Raw genomic sequence first — 26,520 nt, forward strand, 5'->3', positions numbered from 1 at the left:
TCAGGGAAGTCATATTTATTTGCCGCATGTTGAACCAGGGACTCTAGTATCTTGGAATTCATTGCTCTTGAGAGGGTACAGCTTTGGGCATTCACAGTCTTTCTGACTGTCAGGGATGAAGGTGATTTCACTTCCTGGGAACTACACATGGGTCAGAGTAGCTTATTGTTCAGTCTCTGTTTGGTTAGAGGTTGCACATCCCTTTTGTGCCAGGGATGCTTCTGCTGTGTTGATGTATCAATTTAGGCCCTGGGAATGATTTTTGTGCCACATTTTGTTCAGCCTAACCAGCACCTGTGCATGTCCTTACCTCCAGAGTGGACCTTGATTCCAAGTAGGCTCTTTTTGGCTGTCTCTTTCCTTGGTTCTCTGTATTATACTTCTGGTTCCTTGCCTTTTTGTTTGTGTCATGGACCTACGTGGCTTCTCTTAATTGTTTTCCACAAAGTTCTCCATTGGTTTTAAACAATGTCCAAAGGCATGCAGTTCTCCCTACTGAGGATCAGTCTCTTTTGGCAGAGCCCATAGCCTGTCTTTCCCTTTGGACAGTATCCCTGTTTCTGTACTGGAACTGAGAATGAGGACTGACTTTTCCAAGAGTAACACCCCCACTTTAAGAGTGGGTGCTGGAGGAAAGGCAGTTGGCAGCCCCTGGTCTTCCTGTCTCGTGCCATCATGGGAGCTCTGCCCTATGAGCAAGCTGAGGATGAGGCTCACAAGGCCCCAGTCTGCTATATCTGGAGTGGAGCTGCTCTGACTTAATTGTGGGAACTGGGTAGGGATAGGAAGACAGTCTTCTTGGCTGTGCTCAACCAGAATATATCTGCCACAACATGGGACACAGCCTGTCTCTTTTGGGGTGATGTCAGCCCCGACTGGGAGCTGATGGGAAAGGGAGCTCTACTCCTTTTCTTGGCCACATCTGTCTGGAGGTGCGTACTGGGTAGAAATTCCCAAACATGGAGGTAGGATGGTAGGGTAAGGGAGTGGGTCTTGGCTAAAATGCGGGACTGTTGCTCTTCTTACTGACATTTGCTTCTCCATTTGCTGTATGCCCTGAGAACAATTTTGTTACTTTTTAACAGTTAAATCATTCACCAGTTAAATTTTTGCTTTGCTGGGATATCTCCTGAGTTCCTTACTCTGCAATTCCAGTCTTGTTCCCCATTACTATTTTCTGTACTTTGTCCATGGACTGTTTATTGGAATTGTTATGCTAGGTAGAAAAGATGAATAAAATAGAGGCTTCCAACTATAGTGGGGGCATACTGAGGTGTAAAAGAATAAATAGTAACAATTGAGCATACGCTGATTGTCTTCTGTCTTTTGATTGTATACCTTATCAGTCAGTAAAAGATTTGAAGTAAGTACAATAAATTAGTACCATTGAACTAATACATTTTAAAACAAAATAAATAATTTAAAAATATAATTATGATATGCTCTATATAATTTTTATCAGATTCAAGTTCTTAGAGATGCTCTTGATTAACTGTAGAGATTATTATGTAAAGTCTTCAATCATGAATAAAAATACTTATTTTTTAAAATTTTGTGATTTATAAAATGCTCTTTCTGTGTATTTTATGCATTTAATCATTAGTGCTACAAGGTAGATAATAGTATTATTTTGTAAGTTTTATCACCGAGAAAATTCCTTACGGGAATGTGTCTGATGTTTATCTCATAATAAACTGGAGCTCTAGTTTATTTGGAAAAAGACCACAGAGTGCCATTTTCATCACAGCATTATCAAGGTACAGTCTGTCAATACGATTTGTGACTGCTGCGTTAATCTTAATCACCTGGATGACCTAGTATTCTTAAATTTCCTCCACTGTAAAGTTCCTCTTTTTTCTTTTTAACTTCCTTTCCATGCTCTATGCTTTAGAAGACAGTCACTATACACAGTCTATGCCTGAGAAAGAGGGAGTTATGCTCCTTCTTAAGGGCAGAGTGGCTACATAAATTATTTGTTTTTCTTTTGCATGAGAGATTGTTTCTTTCCCCTCATTTATATTCATTTATATCATTGTGGACTTGTGTGTGTTTATTTTATACTTTGGGTTATACTCTAATATTAAACTTTTATTTTATTGATTATATTGTCACAGCTTTGGCCATTGGAGGCTCTTTTTAGTTACCTTATGTGCCCCTTTGACATACCCCCATTAATGTGGGCTTTTGTTTTGTTTTTAAGCATGTATTTACTTTCTGGCATGTAGATTATTTTTAATGTCTTGTTCTTCATAAATCTTCAACCATCTTTTTGTGTGAACTTGAACATACATGCATACATACACATACAGATCATTGTTTTCATAGACTTAATTCCTAGAAATGGCATTGTTGAGTTGAATTGGGTATCTCTATCTCTTCACTTCGGGATGAATATATTAGCCCATTGACTTCGCAAAAGATTGCAGGACATGGGCTTTCACCAGAAGTATGTTATGGTACATATTGGACCATGACCCTGTTCCAATACTTGGTTTTCTCAGATTGAATTTTCTTTTCCAATTTGATAGGTGAAAACTTGTAGCTCATAGTTATATTTTTATACTTTTTAAATTATGAATGAGGTTGAGCATCTTTTTACATTTTTGTTGGCCATTTATATGACTATCTGTACATTCTTCCATTTTTTTTTCAATTGGTATGTTAATCTTTTCTTACTGACTTTTAAGAACTATTTGTGTTTCAAACAAAAACAAACTAGTGCTTTGTCAGGTAAGCCAAAAAAACCTTTCTGCCCAAACTGTCATTTTTTTGTTCTGTTTTTTTAAATTTGGTTCCTTTTTTTTTTTTAAGTAGTGTAAAAGTTTTACATTTTCTCAAATAGCATTATTTTCCTTAATAGCTTACATATATTTTGTCCTCCAGGATTTGTAAACACAGTCATGTTTTTTTTTCTACTATATTTATACTTTAAAACATAATAATTTTAATATTTTGTTTGAAGGTGTGAGGTAAGGATGAAGCTTGCTAGAATCATTGTTGTATACTAGGTGCTCATCTTTTTCCCTCCATTCTCCCAAGAAAAAAATGTTTCTTTTTTTCCTAATTCACACCCACTTTACTGTTAGTATTATTCCTAGTCCTAGCCAGCCTGGCACACCCATCAGAGAAAAGTCACTTATTTTGAAGGGGTTCCCCACCCCCCACCGCCCCCCACCCCGCCCCTGTCCAAGTTCCCTAACCAAGTTAGGTATCCTGGGCTACCATGATACTTTGTTGAGTGTCTTATTACTGGGTTCTCTGATATGCTGCCTTTCATCCCATCAAATTTTTAGAATTATTGAATGATTCTATTTAAAACTGCAGTCTCAAATGATTTTGTTTCCTTGATCTCAAAAATCACCTGGGGATAAGAGCGTAATAATAGTATCTGTTTCTCAAGTGTAGGATGGAATTACCCATTGAGTTGTTGTTAGGTGTGATTAGAATTTTGTTATTTAAATTTCTTTCTTGGTGAATGGTTTTAGAATAGAGTTCATAGAGGAGTGGTTATCAGCAGTTAGAGAGTGGGTTTATTAATAAAAGTGATAAGTAGGAAAATTGAACCGTGGAGAGAAATCCTCCCTAAATTGTACATCATGTAATTTTTTGAAGATTTCTGTAAAACATACACTTTGTATACTACAGATTTCTTTTAAAGGACTTGTAGCAGTGACTCCTTAGCAAATGTTCTGAAAGCCTAACAACTGTTCTTGGAAATTAGTACTTTCTCATTATGTTAGTAGGCTATTGTCAGCATGTCTATTTAAATTGTATTTTATATGTTGTATTTTTGCATTTGGCTTTTAAAGCCCCAAAGAGAGATTACATTAAGAAAACAGCAGACCTGAGACATTTCAGACATTTAGAAGTGATAGAAATGCTGGTCCTTTTTTCATCTCAAAATAGTAGCATTCCCAGCCTCATGAATTATCTTTTGCACAAATTTCCAAACAAAACTATTTCAGGAAAGTGAAAATGTTAGTATTTCCTCTACTGTGGTGATGTTTTCTAGGGATATGCACTCTCCACTCAAGATTATTCCTGTGGCTATTTAATATATAGTAGAACATCTGTAAGTCTAACAGGAGCATAAAGAGCATGATGTTTTTGAGCCCATTCATTTCAAATCAGGATTGGTGTTAGTATTATTGGTTTGTTTTGATTTCCAGTCTTAGGACTCAATTAGATTAAATGTTTAAAAACTGGATTTGATTTGATTACAGGCACAGAGGCGTGAAGGGAAGGTAGTTCACAGTGCTTTTACGTAAATTGACACATCTCCAGTGTCTCAGAACATGAAGACAGTCAAAATGACAGGTTTTAAATGTGAAAGGGATATTTATACCATACCTAGAAATTGGACAGGCCTCTTCTGTGATTTTTTTTTTAATTGCAAGTTTTTAATAAGTAATGGTATGAATAACCAAAATCTATTTGAGCAAAAAGATAGGCTCATGTTAATGTGCAAAATACTAGTCCAAATATAATTTGAACCGCCCTGTTTCTCATAGTGTAGTAAATTAGAACATTGAACTGACAGCTGACATGATTTTATTAACCTTTCTTTGATGTGTTCTGCCTTGTTAATATTATGAATAAAATATACTGCCTAAAAATGAATATCATCTGTATGTCAAATGAAGCCTGAACTGTACAGAGTAGAATTATCTGTATTGATATAAATACAATACTTCTACTGTAACCTAATATTGCATTGTTTTTCATTAACTGCACCTCAGTGTTGATTCTTTTTGAGTCCTGTTCGGTTATACCTGTCATTTATTTTCTAAACAAATTGTTGTCAAGTTTTAACTGTCATTCTACATAATAAATTTATACTTTGATTTTAATCATAGGGCTTTATATTTATCTTTGTTAAATTTTGTATTGTGGGTTTCGCTTACCATTCCAGATAATTAGAGGTTTTTTAATTTCTCATTTGGTCTTACATTTTAAGCCATTTTTCCTAGGTTTGTATCAATCTTAGGTAATTGTGTTGAACTCAGAAATTGTAAACTGACTGCCAAATTCCCTCTGATGTGTTTTATGTTGCTAGCATATTCTGTTAACTTTTTTAAATTAGAATGCTTTTAGTTAAGTTTTGTATTATCTGATTTACCAACTACTGCCCCTTTCTGCATTACACATTTTGGTTTCACATATTTACATTTATTGCTTAACCAATGAAGGCATTTACTTTTGCAACCCCCAGTAAATGAAATTATTTAAGAAAACATTGATTGGACAAGTGAAGGACAGAACTTATAGCCCTACAACTAGAATCCTTCCTTGACCTTGGCATTTATTTAATTTTTCACTTGTGTTATGACTGTTCAGCAAATAAATTAAATTGTAATACAATAGTCACACATCTCCTGGTAATTAATATATATATCATGATTAAATTTGTCAAATGATTTGTTAAAATCAAGAAACCTTGTAATCACGTAATGGTTAAAAAAGGATAGCTTCGACAGCTGTGTTAGTGACCTTTCCAAAACCCAAGACTCACCATTCCTTAAGTCTTGGGATTGCTACTTAAAATGGCAATCCCTTTGACACCAGTTTAGTATTCTATTTATTTATTTTCTTTATTGGACCTTACTTTCAGTTGGAACCGATCCTTGTCTAAATATTGATCTCTGAAATTTTAAGAGAAACCTTTAGCATTACTCTTGCTACCCTCAGTTTTATATATGACCTCATCTCTTTATTAAAAAAATAGGGTCATCAGACATTCATTCATTTTACTTATAATCTCCCTAGCACCTAATCATTTAACTAGTATTTTAGATGTACAGGAAGGAAAAAAAAAAGTGGTATTGTTCCTTTCTAAAGATGATTTAAGAGTTAAAATTTGAGTCTTTTTTTATGTGCCAGGTAATGTTCTTAAAGAACTTTATATCTGACCCTGGCTGGTGTGGCTCAGTGGATTGCATGCACCAGACTGTGAACCAGAACCAAAGGGTGGCTGGTTCTATTCCCAGTCAAGGCACATGCCTGGGTTGCAGGCCAGGTCCCCAGTAGGGGGCACTCAAAAGGCAACCACACATTGATGCTTCTCCCTCTCTCCCTCCCTTCTGCTCTAAAAATAAATAAATAAAATATTTTAAAAGAAAAGTACCTAATTTTTTTTTTAAAAGAACTTTATGTATAGATTATTTCTTAGAATCTTCAGGTAGTCTTTAAAACTAGATACCATCATTAGCATTATTGTATAGGGAACTGAGGCTTAGAGAGGTTAAGTAACTTGCTTGTGGTTACGTAACTTGTAGTAGCAGAGTTGAGGTGTCTGCAGTTTGGTGACTCATGCTAACCTTGCCTCTTGTATAGCCACTGTATAGCTTCTCTGTGTTTCAGTCTTCTTCCTGTGATATTTTAGAATCTTGTTTTCTCAATTATCCCTTTTTTATAACTTTATTCTGTCCTTATCTATTCAGCCTACCAGTAAATCCAGATCTCTTTTAGCTATCAATAAATACAAACAAAAAGCACATTAACAATTTTTCCTTGACTTTGTTTTCCTCTCTAGATACCAGCTCTCAGCTCTCTCTGTACTTTCACTACAAGGGATTTTGTAAGAACAAACTAAATTAACTGCCTCCTGTTTCTCACCTGCCACCTGATGAACCGTGAAATAACAGATTCAACAATCTTTTCATTGCTTACCCGCCCCCTCCCCCCCTACATTGAAATTTCAGCTTTGGGTCTATTAATGTTAATTTTTCCTCACTCTTTTGATGCCTCTTTGCTCTCTTCTTAGTCTTTGCTAAGTTATCCCCTAAAGCCATCTTCTCTGCTCAAGTTTATTGTGGTTTTCAGGATTCTATACTCAGTTCTTCCTCCAGTCTCTTACAGTACACACTCTTTTTGGGTGATTGAGTCTATTCTTGTGGTTCTGGCTATTGCCTAAATCTCTGGCTATACTCAATTCTTGTTTTCTGAGTTTTGACTTAACCCGTGTTTCCAACCACCTATGGAACATAGTAGCCTAAAATGTTCTGAGATTCATTCAGTATCATTACATTACCAGCCTAGTTGCCCAAGTTCAAAGACTGTTAAATTATTTAATCCTAATTTCTCTGTTTCTCAGTTTCTCTATTACTCACATGTTTAACTAGCCAATATACCTGTCTTCATCCACCTCCCTTATTTTACAAGTCCTTTTTGCCTTATGCCCTGATCTAGGCCTTGGATTCCAATAGGTTTCTAGATGTTCAGTTTTCATTCTCATCTTCCCAGCTTCCACTCTCTCTGTACCCATTTTTCACAGTGCTGTTTGAGTTTAAAACAGACCTGTCAGACTATTATTGTAATTTTAGAATAATATCCATTGCCTCTGAACTAAAATTTATTCAGCAAATATTTACTGAGTATCTTTTATATGGTAGGCATTATTCTGGGTGAGGATAGAGCAGCAAACAGACAAAAACCTTTTCCCTGTGGAGCTTAGTCTAGTGAGGGGAATCAAACAATAAAAAGTAAACTATGTGGTTAGAAAGGGTTAAGTATCGTGGGAAAGAAGTAAGTGGAGAAGACAGATGGGAGTGTGGGGTGGAGGAATGGGTTGCAATTTTAAATGATGTGATTAAGGAAAGTAACCCCTGAGCAGAGATTTGAAGTTGAGGCAGGTGAGCTGTGTATGTATCTGAGGATATAGCATTCTAGTCTGAAGCACTAATCATAATTAGTACAGGGGCTCTGAATGTGAACACCTGCCAGATGTGTTCAAAAACATCAGGAAGCTACTTTTGCTAGAGATGTGTGAGCAATGGGGAGATCAGTGTAGTAAAGTAGTAGACAGGGAAATAAGGAAGTGCATGTGTACAACCTTGTAGACCATTTATAAGAATAAATCTTAATGACAAAGAGTAGAAGAGATACAATATAACTTACAGCTTATTGTTATTAGACCATAGAGAGGTAAAGGTAAAGGTGGAAGTAGGAAAACTAGGAGTATATTACAATAATTTAGGTTATAGTAACCAATACAGGGTTGAGCATTGAAGATTGCAAGAAGTGGTTAGGTCCTGAATAAATTTTAAAAGTGGAACCATTAGTATATAGACATATATGTGGATGTGGGGAATGTGTGTATGTATGTGAGAGGGGGGAGTGAGGAATTGATGATGATTCTGAGGTTCTTAGCTTAGGCAATATCAAATAGACAGTTGGATATACTAGTCTGGAGCTAAAGGCGGAGATCCAGGATATATATGAATTTCAGAATCACAAGTGTATTATAGTATTGAGCCATTAGATTGAATGAGATCCTCAAGGGAGTGAGCTTACCTAAAAAAAAAAACGAGATGACGGAGTCCTGGGATCCTCCATTCCTTAGAGAATAAAAGAGAACAGAAGGAACCAGAAATGGAGAGCAAGAAGAGTTGTCTCTAAGGTAAGATGAAAATCAGAAAAATACAGGGTTCTAGAACCTAAATGAAGCAGGTGTTTCAAAGAAAAGAACATGATGATAAACTATGTGAAATGGTAGTGCTAAGCCAAGTAGAAGGCAGAGGGGTTAGATGATGATTAAAAATTGACATGGGATTTAGCAACAAGATTATTGATATTGATGAATTATGGTGGAGTAGTGGTGGTGAAATTCAGTAAGTTTTAGAGAGAATGAGATGAAACAGGTATTGAAGAAAGTGTAGACACCTATTTTGAGGCATTTTGCTCTTACAGGGGGCCTGATAGTATGGTAGTAATTAGTGCAGTTAGAGTTGTTTGTTTTTTTAAACGATGGGAAGGAAAACCAATTTTGTGTACTTACTGTAATGCTCTCACAGAGAAAGAATACTGATGGAGAAAGACAGGAAAATGACAAGAGTGAATGAATAGGAAAAACAGAGCAGTATCTTTTTTATTTTTATATAAGTTGGCAGGGTTTGCATTAGAAAGGGGCTTGGTCAGCTTATCTCCAGAGAAGGGAAGGAAGACTATATGGAGATAGATGCTGAAGTTGGGCATATGCAGTGGTTACAAGCAAGGTCATCAGCTGAAGATGAGAATAGGAAGAAAGGTTTTGGAAATTGAAGAGAAGAAATCAGGTAGTTTGGAAAAGTGAATAGACTAGGCAAATGTATTACTGATGGGCTGATTGAATTTCGTGAAGATGAATTTAATGTGAGGTCAGTCAGCACAATTTTAGGTTTTCAGCCATGCTCATCTCTTTGGTACAGGTAGGGAATATGTGGAAAGCTTGACTTAACCAGGGTTGAGGTTTATCAAACAAGTAGGGCAGACTGGGCAAACTTTTTCATACAGGGCCATATAGTAAATATTCTTGATACTGCAGGCTATATGGTCTCTGTCTCAACTACTCAAGCCTGTCATTGTAGTAGCTCAAAAGTAGCTATAGACAGTACTTAAGTGAATGAGCATCAGTGCATTCCCATAAAACCTTATCAAACCAGGCAGCATGCCTTTACTGTTGTTTACAGATCCCTGTGTTAGAGAATGAGGGTAATGACAGACCATGAACTTTAAGCTGGATATGAAAGGGAAGAGAGAAGAACATGAGAGAGTGAAGGATAGTGAAAAGGTAGTAAGGTCAATGGTGTGCTGTCTCACTAAACTGTTTTCTGAGCTCTCCTGTGCTCTTTGACCACACATGATTTTCTTTCTGCCTGAAACGCTCCTTTCATACTCAGTTTAGGTGTCATCTTTTTTTTTTTTTTTACCTGTACCCTTACTTCCTTTGCAGTGGTTACTGACATATAGAAAATACTCGCTGAACTTTCAGTAAACACTGAAGATTGAAATTCTTCACTTCAGTGTGGTAGATAAGATGATTTCTAATTGGTAAGATTGTGAAAGTTTGTTTACCTGCAGATTTTCCCACTCAGTAGCAGCCAATTCTAGAGTTGAACACAGTGATTCTCAACTTTGTTTTCTGCTTTAGTTTACTTCTCTGATATTGTTCACATGTTCTTCAGGGTAAGGGTAGTGCTCTGCTCCTCTTTCCTACTTGGTACTTAGTTGGAATTCCCTTCTTTCTCTCCATTATCTTGGATTGGTTTCTTTATGCTGCTGAGAATGGATGTTTAAACATGTGACCTGTAGTAATACCTGTGAGTATGGTAATTTGCTGCCTTATAAGTTCTTTTTCTTTCAATAATTGTAGAAGACAATTAACTGTTCTACTAAGTGGTTGTTCTACTAAGTATAGACTATCAGATAACCACAGAACCTTTTTTGTAGATGTTAGAGAAATTTTGAAGAACATCTACTTCAACTTTTCTTATTACAGTTGAAGAAACTGAAACCAAGAGAGGTATAAGTGACTTGTGCATATCAATTAGTAGCCAAGCTAGGGCTAGTAATGCACTATTTTAGCTCCCAATTCAGTACTCACTTTACTACTCTGACACCTTTCCTAGAAAATATGATATTTTGTGATAGGTAATATCCTTTAAAATCATATAACCTAAATAATAGTTTAAATATGATTAGGAATCTTAACAGTGCTGAAAAGATGTGGTAGATTGTCATTATGGTGGTTATATTCTGATTTAATTTTGTGTAATTCAAATTGAACACATGAAAGTGTTCTTTTTAATCTGAATGAGTGAATGTAAACAGCATTTACTCTTAATTTGAATTTAAGGACTAGTTTCTAATCTTCTTTTTTTGTTTTTAATAAACTTTTTCAGAAAGATGAGGTCTATCTTAATCTGGTGCTGGACTATGTTCCGGAAACAGTATACAGAGTTGCCAGACACTATAGTCGAGCCAAACAGACGCTTCCTGTGATCTATGTCAAGGTATGTAAAAATGGAGCAATTTCCCATTTTACAAAGTTAATTATCATGACTCAGGGAGAGGGCTAGGTGTGTTTTAACTATATTATTGTATCTAATCCCAAGAGGGAAATGCTTCAAAGTAGGTATTGCTAGAACTTCGTTAAATTCTTGTACAGTTTTAAAGTGTGAAACCTTTGCCTTCATAACTCGGGTATTAAAGATACTTGTCATTTTTCTTACAAGTGACTTTTTCACAGACAGTTGTGGACTTTAATTTTGCTGGGCGTAGCACCTTTTTAAAAAAAAAGATTCTGATGTATGTGTTGTGCCACAGACTGAAATTAGAGCAAGCATATCATATAAAATTATAAAATATAGTGGGGGTTTTTTTTAAGATTTTATTTTATTTATTTTTTTAAAGAGGGTAAGGAAGTGAGAAAGAGAGGGAGAGAAACATAATTGTATGATTGCCTCTCGCCCATCTCCAGTAGGGGACCTGGTCCGCAACCCAGGCATGTACCATGACTGGGAATTGAACTGGCAACCTTTTGGTTCACAGGCTAGCACTCAGTCCACTGATCCACACCAGCCAGGGCAATGTAGTTATTAGTATGACCAAATTCATGTTTTATTGCCATTTATAGATACATTGTATCTATAGCTGAAGTTTAAACTTCTGATAATTTTAAATATACATAGACTCTTATCAAGGTGTTAATTTTTGTTACCTAATACCAATGTCATCTTGTTTATTTGATAGAACTCATGACAGAATGACTAAGAATTTATCCAGTACAATTCTAATTAAATATCCGATTGCTATTTATATTTCTAATATTTCATATATATTTTAAAAATCCCTTTGTTAGAATTGGAATCCAAGTAATGTCCATATATTATAGTTGCCAGATGTGCTTCTTAATGTTTCTTATAATCTCTAATTTCTCTCCCTCTCTCTCTCTCTCTCTCTCTCTCTCAACTTTGTTAGTAAAGAAACTGGGTAATTTGACCTACAGTTTCTTGGTCTGGATTTTACTGCTTAGATCAGTGTAGTATAATATAGTGTATTACTCTCCTCTGTATTTCCCAAAAATTGGTGATAGGAATCAAGGCTACTTCATATGTAGTGTTGAGTGCTTTCGTAAGGAAGAACATGATGTCTTTCTTTTTGTGATGCTTGTCGTCATTTATGACAGTTGCCTAAACATATTAATTCATTTAACAGTTATAAAATGATATTTTAATGTTATTATTCTTTTTTAATTTATAAGCTAGTATAATGGGTCCATAAATGGACTCTTGCCTATGTCAACTATTTCATTAACCCAAGGAACAGTTTATATAAGACAGGATATATATTTATTTCCCTTTTACTTAACAAAATTTATAGTAATTTATTGGTTCCATAGCATCCTCCAAAGGTGACCAATGAGGTATTTTTTTGCTGTTGTTGAGTTTGTTTTAAAGCTTCTTAAACAGGTCTTATTATCTTTGATAGCTTCCTTTCTTTCTAGCATGACAGTGCTCTAGGTTCATCTTACACATTTCTTTCCCAGACTTGGAATGAGCCTTTTCGTTCAAGGGGAACTTATTCTTAGTGTGAAATGGTATTTAGACACCACAGTCTGGATTTTTTAGGGAGCTACTTGCCACAGGGTTGCAAGACCTACTGTTTTTAGGTCTTTTTAGTAGGCAGAGCTAGGAAATATGTGGATAACTTTTTCAGAGATAAAGTGCGTCTTTTATTCATCTTGAAGATGAACACACTGTGAGTTCATATTGATATTTCTAATTAAATATTGGAAGGGTTTACAATCTACCATCTGTATTTCCTTTCTCTTATACTAAAAATTTTATTTTTCAATGACAGTATAATTATTTACTTGTTCTATACCATACTAAACATACAACAGTCTTAGGATAGCAATACCAACACTAACAATACCTGCTGAAAATAATTAAGATCTTTTTGCAGCTCTTTTTATTCCCACAATATATATCCCATTAGGATAAACAGTCACATTTCTCTACTTTAAAGAAATATTGAATCATTTCTTTCTTTGATTATGCCTTACTAAGTTTTGTTTAATTTTACTTTTATTATAGATTGTGTTTTAAAATTTTTTTAAGTTAATTTTACTTTAAATTTTACATCAAAATAGAAAATATTTACGTAGTTCCAAAGTAAAATCTACAAAACAAGATATATACAGTTAAAGAAATTTAGCTTTTATCCCTGTTCCCTCTATCCTAGGTGTTCCTTCCCTCCCCCCGAGTTAAGTGTTTACATTCTAAGTAAGCAAATGTGTATAATTATTTTATCACCCCATTTCCTTTATATGTAAAAGGTTACATAATTTATACATTTCCTCTACCTTTTTTAATTGGAAATATATTCTGGCCCTGACTGGTGTGGCTCAGTTGGATTGGCATCATACCACAAAGTAATAGGTCGCTGGTTTGATTTCTGGTCAGGGCACATACCTGGGTTACAGGTTTGATCCTCTGTTGCGGTGTGTATGAGACGCAACTGATTGCTGTTTCTCTCTCACATTGATGTTTCACTCTTTCACTTCCTCCCTCCCTTCCCATGCCTTAAATAAATAAATAACATCTTTTAAAAACATGTACATTCTGGAGATCACTCAGGTAGGTAGGTAGATAGGTAGGTAGATATAGAGTTATTTTGTCTTTCTTTTTATGGCTGTATATTAGTCTGTTGCATGGCTGTATGCTGATTTATTCAACTGGTGACCTGTTAATGGACATATTGTTTTTCCCTTCAGTTTTTTTTATTGTTGTTATAAATAAGGTAGTGAAGACCTTTAAGCTCATCTTTTGTTGTATTTCTGACAGCATATATTTGGATGAGGTCTTTGGATTCTGTATTTTTTAAAAATAATATTATTATGCACATTGAAGTTGGCATACAAAGAAAGATCTAACATTCCTTTTCTCCCCTTGTGGAAAAAAGAATGGTTCTTTTATATAACCACAGTCCTTCCAGAGTCAGAGCTATTGGCCCTGGACATTAGTCTTGGAGGACACAAACCTATGCTTATGCTTAAGGACCTGAAAAGATAAAAATCTTGTCTGGAATTGATTAGTTGATCTCATTCACTTATACTGCATAGTTGTATAAAAATATTTTTTTGTGAAAAAGATGGAAGTAAAATTGATACATGTAACTTTTGCCTTCGTTGACCTCACTATCTAATAACTTATGTGGCATACATGTTATCAAAATACAACTGCAGTTTTTTGTGACTCTTTGACTTTCACATTTTCTGAAGTTGTGTATGTTTTATGAGTTTATTGCTTCAGACCTCTTTCTTCCCTCCCTTTATAGTACTGGTCACTTCGTAGTTAATGACAGTTACATATAAGTTAAATTTTTTAGTACATTTGCTTTTCTGATGAACATCTCTCATAATTAAGTGGATTTCTAAATACAGTTCTAAAACAGATCCCTGGCAAATCATTGTTGTGATCTTGCATTTTTTTAATTGAAAAGACGTACTTAACGACAGTCTGGGTACACAATAGAGCTGGATGCATTTTTGTGAACCAGGAACAAAGTTGTTATTCCACTATTTGTTTTAAAGCACTGAGGAAAGAGAGGATATTGGACTTGAGTTAGATCTGATAACTTTGTAACTGGATTCAAGTTGTGTTCAAACTGTTAATTGGGCCTCAGTTATCTCTCTTCCCAAAAATTAGGATAAATGTCAATCTCACAGAGTGACTACAATAATTAAATAAACAAAAGGTGAAACAAACTCAGTTTGACACAGTACATATTAAGCAAATCTCAAATTTCAAAATGTGCTAAATATCTGAATTTCTAAAAGAATTTATCATTCCAGTCTTTTACATAGTGGTCAAGCTTTTTAATAATTATATTTTTGTACTTTTAGTTAACAGAATAAGAATATGGCAAAATAAAGAAATAATAATTGAAAGAAGCACACTTACCCAAACCACCTCAGAGTATTGAGTATGTGTTTTTGGACAGATAGCTTAACCTATGTGCCTCAGTTACTTTATATATAAACTAGACATAATTATAGTATCTATTACATACATAAGAATTTAACGAAATAGTGTATGCAAAGCATTTAGAATAGTGCTTGTCAAATGATCAGTTTTTTCTCGTTATTGTTATTGCTGTCTTTTTATTACACCAAGCCTTTCAATTATCCTATAAATACACTTTTATAGTCAAACAAAAAAAAGCTATGAAGTTGCATATTTCATTTTTTATCCTGACTTTTCAAAAAATAACGTGAAGAGAATAGAGATAGAGTAGATCTTTCAGATGAATGAATATAGTAAAAAGACACCTTAACCTCATTTAAACTCTTAAGCATTTTTAGCAAAGAAAACATTTTTTCTGATTCTTGCTGACATAGACATCAGTGTCTTAACACAGTTGATAAAGTTCCTTTAGTAAATTAATGTCTGTGAACTCAGTTTCTTATAGGGACTTATTTTCTTAGTGGCAGCAAATTAAACTCTTAGAACTCTATAAGAGTAAGCTTTAAGACTTGGAGGTTCACTCTGAACAATGATACAATTATTAGAATTATGAAGCTTTTAGAGAGTTATGGGTACCCAAATTACATAATTCTAACTTTGGGGGCAAAATGCTGGCCTAATTAAAGATGATATCTACATTTTATATCATGCTTTATTTTAAAAAAGGCTTAAACTTTTTCAGCTTTAGTTCAATATAATGTTAGGCATGTACTGAAATTTCAACTGTCTGCCATTTTCATCATGCCTGTGTGAAGGAAAGTAGGTTTTATGTTAACTTTAATTAACTAAGTCTTAACATTAACCTCTAAATATGGTGCCTGATGACAACGCTTTATCTGACCTTTAATTATCTTTTTTGTTGTATTTTTGTTTTTGTTTTTGTTTTTTACCAAGCCACTAGTATCTTTTCTTTGAATCATTTCAAAAAGTCTTTCCATGGTATGTTAACTTTGGGGTAGAGATCAGAAAGTGAGTAGTCAGAAAAATTTAAAGTGAACAAGAACTTGGACCTTGGAGTAAACAGCTTTAAGATAGGCAGTTGACCCTTTAAGGTGGGGTGTAAAAGGTGACATTGACCCCCCCCCCCCCCGCCGCCAAGATAAAAATTTATGTCTAACTTATGTCTAACTTTTGACTCCCCCAGAACCTAACTACTAATAGCCTGCTATTGACTGGAAGCCTCACTGATGATAAACAGTTGATTAATATGTATTTTGTATGTTACATGTTTTATATACTGTATTTCAATAAAATAAAGAAAATATTAGTAAGAAAATCTTAAGGAAAATGCATTACAATACTATACTGTATTTATTGATACTGTAAGTTTAAGATTCATCATCTGATAAATCATTTTGCAGTACCTGTATCAATATTGTTTTGTATGGTCCAAAACATTCTAGATACTATAAGTATTGCACTAGACAAAAAATTGAAAATGTAATGTGAAAAATTCAGTTTATTTACACTTACAGTGACTCATACACTGATAACAAAGAAGCAGCAACATGATAGCTTTATGGTAGCCTAGTGTAATCAATGCGATTGCTTCACAGTAGTAAGGAAATCTCCATAAGATTGTACAATATGTTGTTTCTCTTTTTTTAAATCATCTTTATTCTATTACAGTTGTCTCAGTTTTTCTCTCTTTGTCCTCCTCCACCCATCCCACCCCAACCCCCACTCCCACAGTCAGTTCCCACTCTGTTGTCCATGTCCATGGGTCATTCATACATGTTCTTTGTCTAACAAATAATAAAGTAACAAAATAACACATTATTGTCACAATCAGATGGATAAGTATTAAAGATATTGGTAATATCAATTATTGGTGACTATGACAGGAACAGAGTATTCATAGACTCTTTCTCTTCATCTTCTTAAAGCAGTCCCTTTAGAATATCTTGCAATGCTGGTTTGGTGGAGGTGTATTCTTTTCGCCTTCTTTTGTCTGGGAAACTCCTTATTTCGCCTTCAATTTTAATTGAGAGCCTTGCTGGCAGGCCTTTTCTTTTCATGACTTAGAATATTTCTTGCCATTCCTTTCTGGCTTGTAGTGGTTCTGTTGAGAAGTCAGCTGCTAGCTGTATCAAGGCTCCCTTATATGTTACTACCTCTTTCTTCCTTGCTGCCTTTAGGATTCTCTGTTTGTCTTCGTTACTTGCCATTTTCATGATGATGTGTCTTGGAGTGGGCCTCATTGGGTTCCTCTTGAATGGGACCCTCTGTGCTTCCTGGACTTAGTGTGACTTTTTCTCTCCTCCAATTAGGAAGGTTTTCCATCATTACTTTTTCAAACAGGTTCTCCATCCATTGCTCCTCTTCTCCTTCTGGAATCCCTATTATATGGATATTATTATGTTTCAGGTTGTCCTGAATTTCCCTAAATGCCTCTTCATTCTTTTTGGGTCTTTTTTCATTTTCTTGCTCTTTCTGGGAGCTTTTTTTCTACTTTATCTTCCAGTGTGCTGATTCCTTCCTTGGCTTCATTGAGCCTGCTTTTGATTCTTTCTGCTGTGTTCTTCAATTCAGAAATGGTATTCTTCGTTTCCTCTTGTCTCTTATTCATAGTTTCTATGTCCTTTTTCATATTGATATAGTTTGCAGTAAGTTCCTCATAGTTTCCCTGTAGTTTTTTGTAATTCTCTTTGAGCTCGCTGAGCTCATTGAGCTTCCTTTGAACCATTGTTCAGAACTCAATATCTGATAGTTTACTTTCCTCTATTTCATTTAGTTCTCTTTGTGGGGATTCCTCCTTTCCCTTTGATTGGGGAGTGTTTCTTGTTCTTTCCATTATTTGTGAGACTCTTCTTTTTTGCTTCTGCTTCCTCAGTTGATCTGTCTTGATTTCCTTACCTTGTGGTGTGAACTTCTATGGTAGGAGACTGCTGTTTTTTCTTTATGGATCTGCCTCTGATGATTTCAGCTGTTGACCCTCTCTGACCTTAGGCAGTCTGTTCGAGACTTCTAGGAATCTACTGTCTGTGGCTGTCTCCTTCAGTTGTTAATCTATTCACTCAGCAGTCAGGCTTAGGTACCACACAGGGTGGGGCAGAGTCCCGCCTGGGAGTGGGGCTCCTGTGTCCTCTCATGCCGAGCTGCTCAGGGTAGTGGTCTGCCTGAGCCAAATGGCTGCTACAGTACGGGGATGAGTCAGCACCGGGATCCCTCTGGCTACCCTCTCAGTTCTCTCCCCAAAGCCGCCTTCTTCAGTCTCTCCTCAGGCATCTCCAGCCCACTCTACCCCCGCCTTTGCCAGAGCCCAGGGTAAGTGGCAGTTAGGTTGTGCTAAAGCTGATTCTTCTGTCTGTCCGAGCTTATAAGGCTCCTCTCTCGCTATTGTTCACTTGTTTGTTCCAGGTGATTTCTCCACAATTTAGTTGTAATTCCAGATTGGCTGTGGGAGGAGGTCAGTGTGACTTCCATTCACTTCTCCACCATCTTGGTTCTCCTCTGATTGTCTAATATATTGTTGAAGAAATCCACTTTTAAGTGGGTCTCGCAGTTCAAACCCGTGTTGTTCAAGGATCAACTGTATCTCACTTTTGTCATAAAGTCTTCTCCTCCCCAGTCAAGAGTCTGATTCTTTCTTCCATGCAGACGTGGCTTCTTGTTGCTTTTCTCCTAATAAAAATGAAATAAATATGCTTTTAAGTTGATGTCAGTAGTCAGCTAGGATGTTTTTAAATGGCACTTTAAAGTCTATTTCTGAAGTATATAAGTGTTGTGATGCAATTAACACCGTCGCTGATATCTTGATAGATCATTGATTATAGATTTTCTCAGTTCACACAGAATTTTTCCAGTCTCTTTCTCAATAGCCTTTGGGACTGACATCTATGAAAATTATTATTCTGAAATTGAAACTGCAGATACTCTTGAAGAATGATAACATAAACTGAATACTTGTCTTTTAAGTCTAAACTTTGTTACTTATTAGTCACATGATTTGGAAGACCTCTCTGAGCTTTTCATCTATTTGGAAAAAGAAACATGTTAGGAGGGTTTGTTGTGCAATGTTAGTAAAATAAAAAATTGCAAGGCACATTGTAAAATACCCTTGTTTAAGTTATTAAAGGATCGTGTAAATACATGATTGAAATCTTAATTAGCTAATTAATATACAAATGGTGTGAGACTTGTTAAAGGAAGATTGCGTGCTAATAATCCCTAGCATTTCACCTGTTCTGTTTTGAAAATCTGTTACTTTATTTCTTGATTAAGGATTTTGATTATTTGGGATAGAAAGTATTCAATTAATTTTTACTATTTATTCCAGTTGTATATGTATCAGCTGTTCCGAAGTTTAGCCTATATTCATTCCTTTGGAATCTGCCATCGGGATATTAAACCACAGAACCTCTTGTTGGACCCTGATACAGCTGTCTTAAAACTCTGTGACTTTGGAAGGTAAGCTAGCTCTTTTTTCTTCTGTCTTCCCTCCTCTCCTCCCTTACCCTTGCACCCATATGTGTTTTTTAAAAATATATTTCTCTTTTAATGTCAGTCTGAAAATACTGTCGTTGTTATTCAGGGAATATAAACTAGTGCAGCTTCTTGACAGAGTAGTTTTGGTAAATTTTGTTAGAATTATTATAGCCTTTCATCCAGCAATTTAACTTGTAGGAATTATTCCCTTAGAAATACACATTTACAAAATAGTATCTATGAAGGGATTTTTATCGTAGCATTGTTTATAAATAAATGTTTGTCAGTAGGAGAATAACCAGATAACTTATGACATGAGGTTTCTATGAATTAAAAAGGAATGATCTCTAAGAAATTCTAAATTTAAAAAGCAAGGTGAAGACTGTGTGTGTGTGTGTGTGTATACCGTTTTGTGTTTTACAAACACGGAGGGTAGTCACATGTATACAAATATATGCATGGATTATTTCTAGAATGATGCATAATAATTCTGTGACATTGATTGCACGAGGAAGGGGAACTGGGAGTATAGTATAGTCAGAAAACTTTTCACTGATTGTACTTTTGTATTGTTTGAATTTTTTATTACGTTTATATATTCTTTTCAGTTAAGAACTAATTTTTAAAAAAATATTTATTATACATTACTGTGTATTTTTTTAAATTCAGAATTAACCTCAGTATAGAAATGAGGTAAAAGTTCTAGTAGCTGTATTTTCTTCCTTTTCCTATAATTTAGTCTTTCATTCTCTATATTTTGCAGTTTCAGTGCACTTTCTGTTTTCTTAAACTCATTCGTTGGTGTAATATACTGTGTAATAAGACTTCATCCTTTCCATCTCCATAATGTTCAGCATCTTGTGCCTTTGATCTAACCTTTCAGCATGAAGTCAAACCTATATCCCCATGTAATTCAGGCATTTAATCTTCTACGTACTCTCTGGTGTAATCACCTAGAGTAATCACATTCCTCTCAGTCCCTAAGACATCTCCACATGACTTGAAATCTCTCCAATTTTTTTCATTTCCCCAAATTTTTACTTTTTAACTAGGTTCTTTATAAATATTGACACACACCTCCTTATACTGGTATTCCCACCTCTTTGAAATATTTTTATATCAACCTTCAGTTTAAAGTTGAGGTTTAACATAGGATACATTCTATACCGGCTATCTTTTCAGAGAGTCTTAACAAACACATCTGCTCTGCCATGATTTAATTCTTAGTCTTACAAGAATGTCCTTTTCCAGACCATTCTCATTTTACAGTTTCCTAATTTCAGGATCCAGCTCGTTTGCTATAACTCTATCCCTTCAACTATCAGAAAGGGTGAGGGATAGTAAATCAAAACTAATTTGATAGTTGAAACTAAGCACTACTATTATTATCTGTAGGACAAACTGCCCAAATCATGTTTTATTTTAGGCAGTATCTTCCCTCCTGATAGTGACTGACTGGTAGGGACTGTAAAAAGACTGTGAAACATCAAGTTTAATAGAGGTTATCCTCTCACCATAGTGTCAGCACTATTGCTAACGTTCATTTCATTGATACTTAGAATCTGTTGCTTTGTTTTAATATATTTAGAATAGGGATTTCACTTGTATGGTAATAGCTTATTTTTAATAGTTCTAATTTAAGAAGTTGGCTTTTTTTGTTTTTAACAGTTGTTTTGGGCATGTAGAGTTTGGGATATACTTTAGATCCTTAATGCCATGTTGATGATGACTTGAACAAAACAGTTATGACTCTCTTGTTAGTAATTCTTTACTAGATGAAATAGGGCCTGGAACTAGGTGAAAGGCTAGTTGGGCTTTCTTAAGATGATATTTGACTACTGTATTAGAGGCTCTCACCCTCAAAGAGCAGGAATTTACAGCCAGCCTGACCTGAACCAAAAGAAATTCATTCCACCCAGTAGTGAATAAATCTGCTGGCTGCCCTGGCCTGTGTGGATCAGTTGGAGCATCATATTGTAAACCAAAAAGTCACAAGTTTAATCCTGGTTAGGGCACATACCTAGGTTGCGATTCATTCTCATCAGGGCCCAATTGAGAAGCAACTGATCAATGTTTCTCTCTCACATTAATGTTTCTCTCCCTCCCTTTCCCTCTCTCTAAAATCAATGAGCATGTTCTCAAGTGAGGATTTAAAAAAAATCTGTAGGCTGTGGAGTTTCCATTGTTATCTTTATCATCTAGTAAATTCCTGACTACATAATTAGAATCTGTCTTTTTAATTAAAAGAGACATTCTCATAAGGTAGAAAGGCCTCATCTGTTAATAAGTGTCATAATCACTGAAATGTTGTAATTTTCATGCAGTCTAAAACCAGGGATTATAACATTTATTAATTTATAAAATGGTTGCTGTGCATCAGTATTTGTGGAGGATATCAAAAAACAAACTGCCTCCCCACCTCCAAAACTTGTAAGGAAGGAAGAATAGGTTAAGGTCAAAGTTATCATGGACCAAGAATAAATGAAAGAAAAAGAAAGCCCAAACTTTGAAACCCTCATGACCATTTTCATCTGTTCCTATACTGATTTTCCTGTACCTTTACCTCAAAATTTTCTTCCCTTTTCTTTTTGCTCACTTTGTTTGTATTCATTTCCTGTATTTGTCTTTGTTATTATGGTATACTAAAATAGTTAGCTTCTACAGCAGTTTATTTCAGCATGTCTTCAAGTTATCTTGGGGAACATCTCCAAAGAAACTAATTTTAATTTACTTTAATGTTTAAAATATTGTACATTGCACTGATTTTTAGAAGGAAAATTGGATTAGAGAACGTAATTAAACCCAGGACAACAGTTAGAATTTACAGGCTATGAATAATCTCTGTCTTAAAGGAGTGAGCCTTTCTTTTTTATTGGGTATTGGATGTTCTAACAGTTTATAAATGGACTAAAATGGTGGAAAGATAGATTGGGTCTGTAAGTCTTGGGATATTCCCTCTGAGTCAGATGTCAAATTATAAAAGAGTGCCAGTTTCTTACCCTTAAAAAAAAAAACAAAACCCACTGAGTAAAAAATATACATTCTTACATTATATTTATTAGTATGCTTTTTGGTGAGGACAGCTACCTCTTACTTTTCTGCCCTTTCTTCTTTGTATTTTAGAGGTGGAATTTAGGGACCAGAAGATCAGAAGAAATTCAACATATATCCTTCTATGACTTTTTAATCTCTTTTTCCTTAGGTAACAGTTGACAAATGTAGTCTTTAAAAATTACTGTTATTTTTAAAATTAATGTCATGCTGTTATATTTTTTCAGGGATAGTTATTCATATTTTCTTATTTTCATAAGTTTCATGATTGGAATTACATGAATCTTAGTTAAGCATTTAGTTTTGTGAGCAGTTTAGGTTCTTTGAAGGTTTAGATTTAGTTTTAAATTTTTCTGCTTTTTATTTTCGTTAGTGCAAAGCAGCTGGTCCGAGGAGAACCCAATGTTTCGTATATCTGTTCTCGGTACTATAGGGCACCAGAGTTGATCTTTGGAGCCACTGATTATACCTCTAGTATAGGTAAGTACTGAATCTGAATATAATGGCTTGTAACTATCAATTGAATCTTGTTTTTAGTAATTTAGTATTACTAATCTATACTTGTACTTAAATATTATAAAAATGGGTATGCTCTAAAATGTCTTTTTCTTAAAGATTGATATGTAAAAATGTGTACAGTATTTCAAATATTACCTTTTAGAATTTAAAATATATTTACTATTCTACTTTTAGGTTTCTTGGATTTTTCAAATAAATAAAGTTATTTCTTTATGACTGCATGATTTCTTTATGATTACATCTGTTTTTAACTTAAATTTTCAGGTAAATCCTAAGTATACCTTTCTTCTCTCTTTTTTTCAAATTTCCCTGAAATACTCACTTCTGAGCTTTATCAACAATTGGGGGATTTGCATTCATTGAGTTTATGAAGAAAAGTACTGAGATACTGTCAGTCATATTGTTGACATTCCTATTATGCTCTCTCAATTATTTAATTTTAATTCAGATCTTTAAAAAAAAATTCTGACTTTTTAGAAGTCTTTATGGAAGATCTTTAGTGACAGAAAGGGTTGAATGGAGACAATTTGCTTCACTCATTGACTTCCTCTTCTACCCCATTTTTGCTCTGTAATAGGAGTCAACATACTACAAGTTGTCCCAGAGGTTCCTAAGCCTGTCCTCATTTTTTTGAATTCTTGTTTCTTCATTCTGTTCTGGTTGAATGTTTATCGGTTCCTTTTGCTCCCAGTCATTGATTTGAGTCCCGTTTTCCTGCTCTTTACTGTTGTTTCCCTGTATATTTTTCTTTATTTCATTCTGCATAGCCTTCACTTTTTTCTCCATTTTGCAACCATACTCAACCATTTCTGTGAGCATCCTGACTACCAATGTTTTGAACTCTACACCTGATAGGTTGGCGCTCTCCTTGTGGCTTAGTTCTATTTTTAGAGCTTTGATCTGTTCTTTGATTTGGGCCGTATTTTTTTGTTTCTGCGCCCCTGATATGTTGTAAGGGGTGGAGCAACCCAGGTCACTGCGTTGTGATGCTGTATGTGGGGGAGGGGTCCAAGAGAGAACAGTACCGCTTGCTTGGTTCTCAGCTGGCTTTTAGTCTCTTCACCCACTACCCACAAGCAAACTGGGCCCTTCTGGTGCTGATTCCCAGATGGGTGGGTTTGTGTATGTTGTAGGACCCTATGGGTCTCTCCAACAAACTCTCCTGTGAGGCTGGGAGTTTTTCTCTCTGCCATATCCCCCACAGATTTTTACGGCCAGAGGTTTTGAGGCTTTGTGTTCCTACACTGCAACCCTGGGTTTCGCAGTCTGTCTCGCTCCCCAACTCTTCCTCCCAGTTTATCTACACACAAATATGGGACCGCCTGGTCCACCAGCAGCCATCTCGCCCACCTGGTCATCCAACTGCCACCTTGCTGCGCGTCCTGCCTGTCCCAGCTGCCCATCTTCTCCCCTCCTACTGGTCTGGATGAATGTTTCTTCTTTAACTCCTTGGTGGTTGGACTTGCATACAGTTTGATTTTCTGGCAGTTACGGTTATTTTTTGTTTTTAAATTTGCTGTTGTCCTTCTTTCAGCTGTGCAAGGAGGCAAAGTGTATCTACCTACGTCTCCATCTTGTCCAGAAGTGCCTAGACATTTTAATTATAAATTGTCTTTTGAGATAATTCCTTAGTCCAAAAACAGAAACAAGCATACAAATACCAAGCAAATAATAACGATTAAAAACAAAAACCCCAAACCCCAAACCCCAGTAACAGAAACCTATGAAAAACCAGAACTTGGATGATTTTTGTCTTTTGATATAAGTAGAAATTCTCTGACATTAACAAAGACCACTAAACAGAAATACACTACCAATTTTATAATGTCAAAGGGCAAAATGCCAAGGGGTCAGTAGTTTTACCTACCATTTCTTTTGCACCACCAGTGCAAATGTGAACACAGTGAAAGGCACATAACATCCTAGTATTCATATGAAAAGACTTTGCCCTTCATGAACTCTAAAATGGTCCCCGGGGGTCTAGGGCTCTGTAGACCATACCTGAGACCTGTGGCACTGAAGGATAGAGAGTATAATTGTGTGTTTGTGTGGTATATGTAATGCTCAAAGTTTCATCATGATTACATTATATGCGATGGTAAGGGGCACATAAGAAATAATGAAAAGGATATTCGGTTGGAGTAGAACTAGATTGAGTTCCAGGTTTATTACTACTTAGCTAAGCTGTAAAGTGGATATTACTAGTAGTTCTGCCTACCTTTCTGAGTGGCTATGAAGGTTAAATGTTAGTGAAAGGACTATAGAAATGTAAATTAGTATTCTTTTTGTAATATTTGTTAACTTGACTCTCCCCAAGAGCAAGTTTCAGCCCTTTATCTTTGGAGATGTCATTGGATTTTCCAGCTGCTTTCTATTCAGATATATGCTATTGATCATCTGCATACCAGATGTTGAGCTGAGTTGTTCCTAAGTAAATGCAATTAGTTTCTTTAATAAAGTTATGACCACATCATCTGACACATTAAGGAACGTTTATACAAACCTTTGAACCTCTTAAGAGTGTATTACTTCTGTACATGTCCATGTGCCTACCAGTTCTTTCGAATCTTTTGACAAAAAAGATAGTGTAGCCTGTTCTATTAGGAACCAGTTCTCTGGATGTTGGGTTTTGTTTCTTTTTTTAAAGATTTTATTTTTTTAGTTTTAGAGAGGAGAAGGGAGGGGGAAAGAGAAGGAGAAAAACATCAGTGTGTGTGGCTACCTTTTATGCGCCCCCAACTGGGAGCCTGACCTGCAACTCAGGCATATACCCTGACTGGGAATCGAACCAGCAACCCTTAGGTTTGCAGGCCGGAACTCAGTCCACTGAGCCATACCAGCCAGAGCTCTCTGGGTGTTTTGAGTACCTGTTCCCAGCACCCTTCTTTGCATGGCTAAAGCCAACTTCTCATTTCTGACTTTACAGGCTTACGACTTACCATATGCCACCGATTTATCTGTCAGGCCTTTCATACCCTAATAAGCCTAGATTTGTCCTCCCTCTTCATATTTGGGACACTTGCCTCTTAACACTCTGGAATGTCTATAAACAGACAAAAACAAAGGTATTTAGAAGTATACTAATACAGGTGCCTTTCAGAAATATTTTAAATGATGTTTGAAGTGAAAGAGTAGCTGGCTGGTTCTGGCTAGATTATAGTCATAGTCATATTTGGATAAAACCACAGTTCTAAGACTGATGGCTCTGATTATACTGTCTTACTAAGAAGTGGTAGATTGAGACAAATAACTTGCTTAAGATAAGGAATTGAGCTTACAGACACTTGAAGAAACAGTTAATTATCCTATAATGATAGGCAGTGATTCAAGACAATGGTATTTTGACTGGGAATTGAAATTGGAATCCAGGCCTACCTGACTGTCCAGTAGCTTTACCTTGGACAAATCACTGGACTCTATGGTGCCTTAGTTTCCTTACCTATGAATTAAGTTTGTTAAACTAGATGGTCTTGGAACATTGCTTTTTACCATAAATTAAAGTAGGAAACAGAATACTATTTTGGCTTAAACTCCAAACAACCAGAAAATTCACTGTGCCAAAGCACTTATTTTTTTTGTGCCTTCTGTTTAGTTCTGTTTTATTCTGTTTGGAGAATATCATCCATTTGTCCTATGAAGTAAGAGTAGGAGAGATTTTGGTGTCTGCCAAAAAGTGAATAAATTTCTTAGTTTTAGTAATTTGTCTGAGTTAACATGTATTGAAGGCCACTAGTGT

At 35.4% G+C, this 26,520-nt stretch overlaps 1 protein-coding gene across 4 annotated transcripts in view; it reads left to right on the forward strand.

Annotated features, from left to right (window-relative positions):
* The window catches only part of GSK3B (glycogen synthase kinase 3 beta), a 202,529-nt gene that overhangs the window by 101,989 nt on the left and 74,020 nt on the right, over positions 1-26,520 (forward strand). For all 4 annotated transcript variants that reach the window (XM_054572302.1, XM_054572303.1, XM_054572304.1 and 1 more), the window contains 3 exons: positions 10,659-10,769; positions 19,066-19,196; positions 22,639-22,745. In XM_054572302.1, the coding sequence (XP_054428277.1) occupies positions 10,659-10,769; positions 19,066-19,196; positions 22,639-22,745 (349 nt within the window). The remainder of the gene's footprint in view (positions 1-10,658; positions 10,770-19,065; positions 19,197-22,638; positions 22,746-26,520) is intronic.

The sequence above is a fragment of the Pteronotus mesoamericanus genome, unplaced genomic scaffold, assembly GCF_021234165.1.
Source record: "Pteronotus mesoamericanus isolate MK-2021 breed Mesoamerican mustached bat unplaced genomic scaffold, CSHL_Meso_final contig_228, whole genome shotgun sequence".
In the NCBI taxonomy this organism is placed as follows: domain Eukaryota; kingdom Metazoa; phylum Chordata; class Mammalia; order Chiroptera; family Mormoopidae; genus Pteronotus; species Pteronotus mesoamericanus.